Source organism: Stegastes partitus, unplaced genomic scaffold, assembly GCF_000690725.1.
Source record: "Stegastes partitus isolate 25-593 unplaced genomic scaffold, Stegastes_partitus-1.0.2 Scaffold1237, whole genome shotgun sequence".
In the NCBI taxonomy this organism is placed as follows: domain Eukaryota; kingdom Metazoa; phylum Chordata; class Actinopteri; family Pomacentridae; genus Stegastes; species Stegastes partitus.
The window spans coordinates 301,131-314,860 of NW_007578968.1; the positions used below are offsets into that span (position 1 = coordinate 301,131).

The 13,730-nt window shown below is 39.4% G+C and overlaps 1 protein-coding gene across 1 annotated transcript; it reads right to left on the reverse strand.

The window, feature by feature from the left end:
* Window positions 1-975: 975 nt before the first annotated feature.
* Window positions 976-13,366, reverse strand: LOC103369082 (eukaryotic peptide chain release factor GTP-binding subunit ERF3A). Its single transcript, XM_008297687.1, has 12 exons — window positions 13,081-13,366; window positions 12,954-12,987; window positions 11,550-11,627; window positions 11,196-11,376; window positions 10,857-11,011; window positions 10,336-10,476; window positions 6,799-6,892; window positions 4,394-4,474; window positions 3,990-4,163; window positions 2,112-2,201; window positions 1,805-1,973; window positions 976-1,663 (listed from the first exon to the last, which is right to left on the reverse strand). The coding sequence occupies exons 1-12, from the start codon at window positions 13,364-13,366 to the stop codon at window positions 1,611-1,613; spliced, it is 1,536 nt and encodes a 511-aa protein (XP_008295909.1). The 3' UTR covers window positions 976-1,610.
* Between the last annotated feature and the right edge of the window lie 364 nt (window positions 13,367-13,730).

The following is a 13,730-nucleotide window of genomic DNA, read 5'->3' on the forward strand; positions in this document are numbered from 1 at the left end:
ATGCCAACTGGTTTAAAATGAATTCTTTATTTGAGTGAAAAAGTAGAATTTATATATGACCACCTAATTTGAAAAACGGAGGTTTGTGAAATATAACTCACAATAAAAAATGAAAATATAGGGGAGTTTAAAAGGGTAAAAATAGCATCTTTGTGAAATTATTATTAATAGTTTGTCATAAGATTATTATTGTTATATCTTGTGATAAACTATGCATTCTAATATGTTTGTTAAAAAAATACAACAAAGGGCATAGGTTTCATCTGAACACTGGACAGGGGCTCGAGGTCAAAAAATTTATTTTCTGCATTCATGTGATTTTTTTATGCACCAACTTGTGTCTTTTTTGCAACGATTTATGATGAAAATGTTTTTTATATATATGTAAAGGAAAATACAACATTCATTGGACATCAGGTAACAACTACAAATTGCAGTAACGCTGCATTTCTGTATTACTTTCAATTATTTATCCTCCTATAAATCAACTTTTCTCATTTCATATCATTCCTGCTGAGCTGACACACTATCAGTTGGATTTACTCTTGCATCTGCTTGTGTTTGGGGTTATTTCCAAAGGTGGCATGTGGTTTTATTAGGGAGGACAGATCCAAGTGTTATATTGAAAGAGACATAACCTCTGTGTCTCCTCCTTTAACCTACATTTTTCAAGGATAAGAATCTTATAGTCTCTCGGTGATGGTGTCAGGTTTAATGTCCTGCTTCACCTGTTCATAAATAAAGTGGGCAAGAAACTGAACAAGTGGATGTCTGGTGCAGCAGCTCCAGCAGGTGTATAAATGGGTGAAAAGGATGTAGAATTAGAAAGTCCTTTGTCTGTTAAGGCAGAGATGTGCCTTATACGTGCATTCAATCTACCATTCCACACATACACACATTCCATCCCTATTGTGAATATGTACTAGAAATAAAACATGCACACCGTTCTGTTTCAGCTTGATCATTTATTTTTCATTTTAGATTATGTAACAGCTGTGTGTGTGTCTGTCTGTGTGAGTGTGTTTATCCTTGGTTCATCAGAGTAGTATGTGAGCTCAATCCAATTAAACCATCTCATGTGGAGAGAGACCAAACTAAAAATTTTGGTACAGCAATCCTTAAAACCAAATAAAATGTCCACTGGATTCCCACTCTTGAAAAGGGAGATGCAAATTATAATTACAGGCTAACTCTGGTCTTTTGCAGGACATGAAATCATTCTGAAGGTTTTTTTTTTTCTTCCCCAAACTCAGTAACACTGCATCCATCTCCATTCTAAAAACAAATGGCGTGGCCAGCCGACAGCGCGGTTAGCCCTGGGAGTACAGAAGGGGGACATGTAGCTACATTAGTGGCATAGCTGAGCTCTCAATATGAGAAAGCTGACACACTGGACTTGGTCTCTCATTTCGTATTGTTCATCATAAAAACTGATTCAGTCTTATTTTCTTCATTTGACGTGATTTTATTCTCCTCCTTCTACCCTCCTTGTTGTTCTTCTCTTCAGCATAGTTGTGTATAAAGAGAGAGTAGCTGTTTGGGTCGGCTCTAGCAGCGTTTCTCCTCTGGTAGCGAGTGGAAGAACTCCATGCATGCTGCCATTGTTGCATTTAGTCCTTTTCTGGCACCAGCTTCAGCACTTTGCCAATAGCGATAGTTTTGCCTGGTGATATGAAGAGAAGTGAGGGACCAAATTATGTTTTTGTATCACTAGAAAGATCAGCCAGACGTGCATAAAAGTTACGTAACATGCTAGTAATAATAGTCAAACTGTCTTGCAAACAAACACCCACGGCGTTCTTACCTTCGTCTCGCAGAGTGAATCGCCCCATCTGAGGGAAATCTTTGAAGGTTTCTAAGCAGATGACTCCTGCTGCCCTCAGCCTGGCGATGCACACCTGGTCCTGCTTAACAAAGCGTGGTCGTGTTTTGCTTTTCTCCCCCGTCTTCTTGTCCACCAGGCAGATTAAGGCCTGTGGTTGCAATTAGATGAGATTAACCACAGTCTAGTTGGAACAGGAGGCGATCAAACACCACTCGCTGAGCAAATTAAATAATTCAAACATATTCTAGTCATGTCAAAAATGTTGTTCTGTAGAGCAACAACTTACTGTGATTTGCACTTCTTCAATGCAGGTGTGGATGTGAAGGACTGCATTGTAACCAGGACATATGATTGATTTGTGCTCGATGATGACGATCTGAAAAGAATGAAATGAAATGAGAAAGATGGGGCTTTTAGAGAAAAAAACAAACAAAATACAGTTGATTTCACTGACTAACCCACCAACTATTTTTTTACTTTTGAGTACTTAAAACACAACAAAGACTATATGCTAATTCATGTGTGTGTATAGTATGATCCCAGGGCTGCACAAATACAGTGAAAACAATAATCACAATCATGACTATTCACTAATTTTTAGGGCCAAAACATTTCTATTGCACTTTCACATTTAAACGGAGCACTGTTTCCACTTCCATGTTGTTCTTACATTCCTGCTAATGTACAAATCTTTGTGAATCAAAATAATATTCCCCAATAAAGTTGTTCTTATGTCAGAAGCCAAAAGAAAGTAATTTTATCGACATGGTCTGTTTTCTAAGAGTGGAGTCTTCTATGAGCAGTGCAAACCTTTTAAAAAAACATATTATGTATATGCTTAAAGGTTTATAATTGTTTATTTGGGATCTAAAATAGGTTTACATGCTTTAATATTCAAAAAACAATATTCTTCTCATACTGTACATTGCTGCAGCACCTCCTCTCATTCTCTGTCTGCAACACTCTGTTCTAGCTCCTGTCTCTCTAAGGTCTCCATCCCCAAAGGCCCAGTCTGCTCTAATTGGTCAGCTGGCCCGACAAAAGCGAGGTAATGATGGTTATGTACTGAACCCCAGATCTATGAGTACAGGCAGAAAGAGAAAACTCTAGCAGAAGCTGTACTGGTGAGAAAATATTGGGGGGACTGTTAGGGAACTGGCTTATTTTTTGTTCGAGCTGTCATAAAAAAACTAATGGAAGAAGTGTCTTGTGCAGGTAAGAAGTAGTGTTTGCTGTGAGAGAGAACAGCTCGCTTTAGCATGGACTCAGGTTTTGTTTGCAGATATTTTACATGCATGAAAACCAGCTATACAACACAATACAGGAATGTGAACAACCTGGAAAGCCCAATATGGACTCTTTAGCTGTTAATATTCCAGTGGATCATGTTGATTGAATTGTGGGAACGCCAACATCATGATTGTAATTAATATTCAATTAACGGTGCAGCCCTAGTGTGATCTGTTCAAATGGTTTGTTTTCATTAGAACTCTTTTCAAGCCTGAAGAAAAATCATTACAAAAGAAAAACAGAAAGATTAGAGACTTGGAGATTATTTTGTGCAGAAAGTTAAATTAGTTTCTTATTTTATACCCAGAAGCTGAAAGCCGCTGAACCCACATCCTCTGATTGACTCAAAGCAAGCTACAACATTAAAACCTGCATCGTGGTACGTGCTAGTAAAGTGCGTCTTGAGCGAGTCTTGTAAAGAAATCCCCCATTTCCTAAAGTTTATCACTGCTGCTCTCTGTGCATTTTCTCTAAACAATAAACAATAAATCAAACCACAACAGACACACTGGTGACTGGCTGGCTTTTAACAGCGGCTCGGTATAAATGTCTGGGTTGAAAACGAAACATTTCGCAGCGCAACAATCCCGCCCACAAAGACTGTGCTTGGACAGACCTTAACCCCAATCATTTGTTGCTGTTGCTATGCCAACCTAGAGAAGGATACATTTACTTTAGTGTTTTATTTGAGAGAGCAGCACACAAAGACATCAATAGATTAAATACAGGGGCGTGTGGTGAGGAGTTTATCTGGAACAAATGAGAACTAATCAAGCCTGTGGCTGTCTGAACCTTCAGCTCGAAGAGTTTGATTTAAAATCTCAGTCAGATGTCGTATACCAGCGTACAGAGACTATGATGGTCTGGTCTTTACCTGTGCATCAAAGGTGCGACCAGAGTGGCAGAGGTTGTCGGGGCTACAGAGAATAAAACCAGGGAGGATTTCTTCCTCCTCAATGCCCTTCAGCCTCAGCTTTAGGTTCTCCCCAGGACCTGCATCGTCTGTCTCCACGTCGTCGCTCAGCAGGCTCAGTACCTCCACTGTGTGCTGCAACAAACACACAGAATTACTAGTGAATGTTGTAAATGAGGACAATGTTGCTGTACTGAAACAAGAAGTCTCATTAGAAGAGAAACGGAATATGTGTGGTTACAGGACCCCCTTTCACTTCAGGCTGCAGTACATCCAGTACTAGAATGAGGGCTTCACGTTATTTCAAGTAGACAGCTTATTGGTCCCTTGGGAGACTGAGCAAAGTCATGCAGAGGAGAACTCACCCTGTTCGGCATCATGACCAGCTGCTGGGCTTTACTGATGCATCCAGACTCCAGCTTGCCGAGGATAACTGTTCCCATATCCTGCAAACCAACGTTGAAAGAGATCAACGTTAACCATCAGTGAGTTTTGAAAAATACTGGTCATTTTACATATGTATAAATATATATATAAATATTTAGGGGGCTTTTTTGCCTTTATTCAGAGCAGTAGAGATAGACAGGAAAGAGGGGAGAAGAATGGGGAGAGGGAGTCGAACTCACGACCGCTTGGTCAGGGAACTATAGCCCCTGTGCTACAGGGACGCCCAACACATTAGTCATTTTTAATATAATGGAGAAGTTACTGAAACAAAGACAAGAATCCTTGACTTTGTTCAAATAAGCAACGTGTTGAAACAAAACACACAAGAACATATATCCTGTCTCATGAGTGTGGACCACAGTTCACACATGTTGCTTTACATTGTCAACTGAATGCACTTTAAAAAAAATACAGTATATGTTGCTGCTAACTGAAACTCATGTATCTCCAAGTCTGGTGATTTTCATATTTTCAGAATATGATTAAATAAGCAAATTTTCTCATAGACTTCGATATAATCAGACTTCTTTTTGCACCCAGAAGAGTTGGCTAGAAAAAGGAATGCAGGTCAAGTTCATTTCTACATTGGCTTTACTTTTCAAAGCTGCAGTCCATCCTTTTTAAACAGTCTGTGATTAACAGGCTGCTGGTATTTCAAAGATGATCTACTAATGACCTACAGTAAGAAAAAAAGGGATTTACTTTTGCATACCATCCCTCAAAATCTAGTATTTTGTGTCTTAAAAAACTAATTTGAGTTACATTTATCAAATTAAAGCTATTTGAATACATCCCATCTCATGAAACTCCCTCATAATGTCAAGCTCTGGCATGCAGACACGTCAAAAACTGATAAGTTATAATACAACTAAGTGTTTCTGGAAGGCAGCCGGAGGAATGAAGACCATTTATCCAGTAGATACTCTCTTTTGATGATTGTGGTGGAGACATTGCCTGCTAAATACAACAGTCCAAAATCTCCCACAGGTGTTCAGCTAGGTTGAGATGTAGTGACTGAGAAGATCAAAGCACATGATTCACATCAGTTTCATTAAACCCTTCACTGACCCCTTGTGACCTACATGGATGGAGACACCGTCATCCTGGAAGAAGCGACTCCCATCAGGACAGAAACATTTCATTTACCTAGAACTATTTAGTATTGATTTGAGACGACTCTTGCCCTTCAGTGTAACAGAGTCGCTCAATCTTCTCACTGTAGGGGTCAAGGGTTTAGTTTTTTTCTATAATTTGTCACCTATCTTTAGTTGTGACACAAGCCTTAGTAAAACATGGATTTTTGGAAGAGAATCCACTATACACCTCTGCTTTTATTTAAACATTTCAAATGAGTAGTTTGACATTTTGGGAAACATGCATATGCACTGTCTTGCTAAGGGCTGGTTATACTCCCTTGAGAACATGCAAGAGGACATCTGCAGACACTATGGACAAGTAGCTGTTCTTGTCATAGTGCTTTCTAGTCTGCTTGGAGTTCACTCAGAGGACATGTTCCTCACACTGTGGTTTTTGAACATAGTAAACAAGACAAGCTAGTAGGTTCATTTTGTCACCTTTGAACAAAACCAGGCAGCTGTTTCTCACTGTGTCCCATCTTTATGCTAAGTAAATGGCACAGAAAAATGAAACAATCATTTCTCCAGTAGCCATTTAGATAATCAGAGTAATTCTTTTGTGCACAGCTCTGCGTCCCAGCTGCATCTCGGCTGGCTGATCATTAGTATGCAGCACCCAGTTAACTGAACCGTAATCCCGTTACATCAGGAGAACACCAGTCGGGGCTACTTAGTCATATAACTGCTACATAAGGCTCTTATGCAACCGCAGGCAGAGAGGAGTATTTAAACAAGAGAAAGACAACAGGATAAAGAGAGGAGATGACATATGAAGAAAGGAAAGCACTGATGATTAATGTAAGGAACTCCAAAATAACTCAATTCCACCAACACTTACAGTATGTGCTGAACTGCTTCCAACATCTAAACCAAGATAAGAGCCAAGAAGTTGAATTATCTTAAAGAGGAATGACTATGCAGAGGCTGCAGTGTGTGTGTGTGTGTGTGTGTGTGTGTGTGTGTCTGAGCATGCTTGTGTGTTCTTGGAAAATCACCCAAGAGGAAGAAAAATGACAAACTGAAGAGGGAGCACAAAAGATTTTGGCCAAGTGTGCAAAAACCAAAAGAAATTTTACACCTACTCATCCCACTGAGACCAGTGCGGCGCAGAAAATGAGCTGCCACAGATTTCTGAATTATTATTTTTTTCTCTTAAGGAAGAAAAACGACGGCCTCCAGCTGCTCACCTTGTATTTGTCTACGATGGGTAGTCTGACGGGTCCGTCGCTGGATCTGGTGAAGTTTGGCAAACTGTCCAGGTGGGCGATAAATGGCAATCCCCTGGTAAACAGAAAAAAAGAGAACGTCAGTCATCGCAGTGAAAAAAAAATCCACTTGGGGACATTTTTTGAGCTGTCAAAATCATTGTTCGTGAGTGCAGCTATTGTGTTTTCCCATGGTCTGCAGTGAGTGATTTGTGACACGTATTTCAAGTGCATTGTGGCAGATTTTTGTTTATTTTTTCAAGCAAACCACAGTATAAAGTCTGAGGGAGGAGAAAATGTTGCAGCAGCATCTGGTAAAATCCAGACTCCACATAAACCAATGCATCAACAAAAACGAATGTAATAAAACTACAACTAGAAACAACAAAAAGAACAAATCTGCTCAATTCTTTTCCTCCAGAAACTGTGTTTAACCATCAGGGTTAAATTGTGTACAGCATACAAACAAAGGAACATCACATGCACTTCGACAGTTTTTCTTCATTCATCCTAATAAACTTAAAATGTAACATATGTAAACACACTTAGCATTTCATGAATTTTGATGCATAAATTGTGCTCACGCATGAGCAATTAGCAAAGTCAGCCCAGGAGGTGAAGGTGTGAAGGATGAAGAAATAATGGACTGTACTGATTCTCTCTCTCCTCTCTTCTCCACCCTTATTACTTTCCTACTATATCACGTCTATTACCAGCATACTATACCTAAGGAACTCAGTATTATTACACAGACTATTAATAGAGTGGCAATGATGATGACTACTACATTCACGATTATTATTATCACAATTGTCTTTATTATTTTGCGATGGATGATAATGTTATTATTAGAAGTGTCGGGATGGAAATCAAGAACCGGTTCCAAATAGTCAGATTCTGCAGAATCACATGCATCGAAGCTTATCAATTCTTATTATCGACGCAGGAATGCTTTTGTGACAGTTGTCAATTTTAATACAATGATGTCAAATTCATGTCAGTCTGACTCAGAGGATGTAGGATGCGGGTATAAGTCTGCCATTGACTGTTCATTTCCTTTGGCTTTCTTCTCTCCTTCCACTACCTACGTGTTACTATTTTCCAAATCCACTTTGCTACAGTAAATACAACCTCCAGGCCAGCTACCTACCAAACTGAAAATTTCACATTTCGCAGAATTGAGTTGTTTTTTTGTTTTTTTTTTGTGGTGGATTAAAAAATTTAATCACAGTCTTTCACAAGACAATAGTGATTGGTTAAAAGAATTTTTCTCCTATAGCAGAATGATAATGAAGTGCAACCAGATTATTAAGCACAACAAAATGAGCTGGTTACTGGAGACTAAAATCATGTTTACGTTGCTGGAAAGAAGTAGCTATGCCAAAGAGAAGGAAATAGTTCAAAATGTGGCTTCATTTCATGAAAAATGACTGAAGTGCTTGTTGTAATATCTGTAAAATTATCATTTCACCACATGGGTTTAAATTCCAGGAATGCCAGGTATTTGACACTTAAAACATGACTTTCAATGCTCCACAAATGAGCAGCAAGGTCATTACCAAGGGTACATTTGCAAAGTTGAAATAACCTTAGCTCCACACAGGCAGGCTGAGCACTTTATTTTCTGAAAAAGAGAAACTATGTGAAAATGCTGTACAAATAATCTTTCACTTCATCCACTTTAGATGATGACAGACACACTGTTGCTACAGCCAATTCGACTTGCCCATCAACTCCCACAGTGGCACAGACACTGAAAACATAGTGTTTTTCCACCCAGAAAACTAAGCGGGATTCAAAAGGGGCTTGGTAAAGAATACGATCAATAAGCAGAATCAATAAAGTCTTATCTAATCGTATCCTTGTGAGGTGGGGATGACAATGATGATGAGAACTGATACTATGACTGGATTTTTTGGGATGACAGTTTATCAGTTCACTGTTGATAATAATGATTATCATAATCATCAAACATCAATTTTGTCATTTCTCTTTCCATGGTGACGTTGATCATCATAATCTGAAGTACATATGAGTTTATTATTATTTTTCACTCAATTATTTCCGTACTTTTTCACTGATTTACTTGCATACTCAGCTACTTTTTAGATTACTAAAATATATCTTTAAATATTTTTTTTTCTTTATTACCTTCTGTCTTGTTCTTCCTTTATCATTACACACAGACACACAACAGCCTTTACTCACACAACATCAACTTTCAACTACTTATCCACCCATCTGCAAATGTATCCTTCTCTTAGTCTTGCACTTTCAACAAACACAGAATGAAATAATGGACATTGTACTATGTGGTGAACATGGTTAAAGTATACCTAAAACATCTGTGGAGTGGTGATAAGATCAGAAAATATTCCCTCTAGAGCTTTAAACTTTCAGGAAATAAAATAATGACATTCTGATACTGCTATGGCATTAAAGGAGAGAAGCTACCAGCAGCTGATCCAGGTAAACTGACCACACAGTCAACAGGGTTCAGACTAACTTTCTACATTGTTTGCAGTTTTTTTTTATTCAGGTGCACCAGCACATAATTCAGATGAACCCAAAGCTTTTCACTGTGCCTTTTAGTGCCAAAACATCTGTTAAAAGCACGACTTGTTCTTTTTAATGAGCTCGATCTGGGGCTAACAGTTAGTAAATATTAGCCCTTCTTCACATTGTAAGCTGTGCTAAATTTTTTATGATCTTTTCTGACTCCCCACTGTTTCAGTGCGCTGCTGCCTTGCACTGAAATGTTGGGGGCAGGAAGGCTGCTCTGCTGGCCAGGCACTTGTCACAGCACAGGATGGTTTTCCTACTTTATGAACATGAACATTTCCATCGGGAACTTTGAAGCTCGGACAGAAAAGCTTTACTTTGGCTGCACTCTCTGCAACAAGTGCAATACGTCATTTTGACTCTTATCTTATCTCAGCGTTCTCCAGAAGTTGAGAATGAAATTGGTGGGTGGTGCGGTGCAACCGAGACTGAGGAGGTTTAGAAGAGGAGAGTGTGACCCAGGTTGTTTTCTAAAGCTAGAATTTAATCCTGTTCCCTAAACATCTCATATCCATCTCATATACATCAGCCGGCAACAGAGAAGCCACTGGTCGCCACCTGGTTACTGCAGCGCACACGACTCAGAAAGCTGAAACTGAGTGATTTTATCTACCTGAGTAGGCCACACAGAGACACACACAGAAAGACCTGTTAACTGTCAGGAACACTGGTACTACTAATGAAAATGTTTAGTCGGATTTGACAGATTTTTGGTCGCATGCTGGAACCCTCATCAATATTTTATCATCTTTTTTTATTCATTTCACTGGAAAAAACACAACGTCACAACTCTGACAAGAAAGAACCAGAGTGTACTGAAATATGAATGGGGTGCTGGGATGTGAGTACTTTATGTAACCAGGAAAAACGAACCATCTACAAAAGGTTCATCATTTGGGTAAATGGATCATGTGTAACTTTTAATGACTTCAAAAACAATTCAGAGAGCTGACTTACGTGTACCAGGGGCATTCAGGTACTGGGTCCTTGAGGTTGGCACCTGTGAGTCCAGAGCAAGGCATAAAGTGGATGTCCTTTTTAGGGTTGAAGCCCACCTTCTTTAGAAATGGCACCAGCTTCTCCTTACACTCCTCATACCTGCAAGAACACAACAAAACGATTTACTACAATATATAAAATCAAACTTTGTATTTGTCAGTCTGACATTATTTTTCTGACCTGGAATGTGTGCAAATACTCACTGTGTCATGTGCAATAGGTTATCAAAGTACTAAATGTATAACCACTGTGGATTTTTACAAAATAAAAAAAGACTGCATAAGAGAACCACAAATGGAAGAAATTTGTTGAGAGCATCTCAAAGCAACAGCAGCACATCGGTCCTTTATAAAAACAACTAGTGACAATTTGAATTCCTAACACATACTTTTTTAAAGGTATTATTCATTTCCCAAAATAGACCAAAACAAACATTTAAAAAAACACATCAAATCTATGTTATTCTCAGCCCTGCTCACCTTTCTAGGCTCCAGTTGACAGTGGGGTCATCCATCTTGTTGATCAGGACGATGAGATGTTTAACCCCTGCTGTTTTAGCCAGCATGGCGTGTTCCCGCGTCTGTCCACCCTTCTCAAATCCAGTCTCAAACTCCCCCTTTCTTGCCGAAATCACCTAACACAGACCAATAAGGTAGGCAGATGTAGCTTTACCCTCTCAATGTCTGCACATGAAACCATTTGTAAAATACAAGAATGGCAGTGGAGAAGTGGACTATGCTGTAGGAGTAGTAAGAGAAGTTTCCACGTATGTTTTTGTGGTTTAGTTGTATGTCCATGTGACTACTGGTCTGCCTCACCAGGACTGCCAGGTCAGCTTGCGACGCCCCGCCAATCATGTTGGGGACAAAGCTCTTGTGTCCAGGGGCGTCCAGGATGGTGAAATGTTTTTTCTCGGTCTCAAAGTAAGCTCTCCCAACCTCAACCGTCTTTCCTTTGTCCCTCTCCTCCTGATTTGTGTCCAGAGCCCACGACAGGTACCTGCAACAATCATGTTTTTTCATTGCTTTCATTTATAATCTAAAAAAAAAAAAAAAGTGCACATACAGCAAACAAGCCTAATGAAAGCAAACATTTTCCATATTTGTTTAAATATTTCTCGTGTAATTCCACAGTGATCAGCTGCTGAATGACAAAAACCAGGCTTTTCTCACCATGTCTCCCTGTTCTTTTCTTTCGCTTCTCTTTCATATTTTTCCAGGGTTCGCTTGTCCACCATTCCAGTTAGGTACCTAACAAGGAGGACAGCAACACAAGTGAGAGGATTCCTGCATAGTTTCCGTTTGAAAATTCTGCACTTGTCCAGACACAAAATTCCAGATTTCACAGCAGATTTTTCAGACCATATTTGACATCTGAGTTCTTAAGAGATAGACATTAAATGTTTTTAAGTACATTTTGACTATATATGCTATTTTATTATACCAGAGGACTGTGACTCCATGTAGCTCACAAAATTCAAGTAACCCAAACCCAGACATGTTCAATGTACAGCACCTACATTCAAGCTGCAACGCTACAACGGTGAGCAATGAGGAAGAGCAACATCTTTATGTAAAGAGAACCGCTGTTACCTATAATCAAATCATTCTCCTGAACATATTGAATAAATAATATTATAATACTGTCCCCACATATTTTTAAAAATCTTCTCTATAAATAAGAACCAAAAAATGACTTGATAACAGTTAAACAATTACATTTTCATGGTGTCTGGGCAGACTTGTTTATTCACCGCTAACGCAGCCAGGAAATTATGGTTTCCTCATGCAGAAAAGATTCTCCATTTACTTCTCTGATAACTTCATCACTGCATAACTCATAAATACTCAAAGACAAGTTTATATTTGGCTATTTCTGTTTATTCAAAGTCAATTCAAAACACTGCCGCGTTTTCTTTCAAAATACATAATTTGGCTGTTGATTTGGTACAGGTGAAAGGCAGCTCTGCACAAGAGTGTGTGTTTTTAACGACAGACTTCGCCTCTTATTTTCGACGACATCAAGCTCGCTCTGACCCTGTCTCATACAGCAGTAAACATTTGGCTGCCCTTGCTGCCAGTTCCACATTAAAAGCACTCACAATAATCTGGAAACACAAATGCTTTTTTTATACTCTCTTTTGTTCTCCATACCTAGGCGGACTAAATCTACTTAAACCAACTGCACACTTTTCCATACTGCGCAGGAACCCTAAAGTGATGTTATGCGTGTTTGAAATGTGGCATTGTGGAAGCAAAATCTACAGCTGAAGTATACTGTTTGCAATCTGTTACACAGCAGCTGACAGCCATAGTGCCTTTGTTTCTCTGAACACCGCAGCTGTAAAAGATGATGCAATACAGTATATACACATATTCGATGATTTCCTGCCAACAATAATATTTAACTCTTTGTTGCAATGTTGCTGTGTCTCAGTGCAGCAGAAGTTTTCCATATGGTTCGCAAATTTAAGGGTCAGCAAATCTGAACAGGTTATATTAAACTTTTTAAATGCATTATCAAGTCCTATAGAAGCGTAATCAACTAAAACAGAACAAGAAAAATGGGCTACTTACATGATCTGGCCTCCGATAGTTGATTTGCCAGCATCTGACACATAAAAACAAGCAGAAATATGTTAAGATGAATAAATGTTTTTATGACCTTCCTCATACAAAAGAGTACAGACACATAAACACCTACCAACGTGACCGATGAAGACCACGTTCACGTGTTCTTTCTTGGGGGCATCTGGTGGTGCCGGAGCCACTTTGGGCATGGGCATCTCCTCTTCTTCCTCTTCCATCATCTCATCATCCTCTTTGCTAGCGGCACCCCCCTCCTCGCAGGCTCCTCCCGTCCCCTGGTCCTCCTGTCCTCCACCTCCTTCGCCTCCCCCCGGCTCCTCCTTCTGCTCCCACGTCTCCTCCTCTGTGGTCATGTCGGCCTCTGTGCCTCCGTTCTCCACCGGCGCTGGAACCGCACACATTAAGCACATTTCTAGTTCTGCTGCTCCTTTCTAATAACAAGAATCGTAAAAACAAATTAGACCTGTTATTCGTGCGCTAAGTGGAATTTCTATTACATGAAAGACGATACTGTGCGGTTTGATAAAAACCTACTGATTGACCATGAGCGACTACTGGCTGATTCTAGATCCTGGATGTTATTCAGCCTGATACATGATATCTGCCAGTTCTTTTTCCCACACTTTAATAATTTTACCACATTTGTACAAAAATTTGGAACGAGATCCCCTGTTGGACACCTCAAACAAGTAACAGCTTCAAAGACAGAACTGCACTGAGTTAAATTAGCTCCATTCAGCTACATTTTCTACACTACACACACAC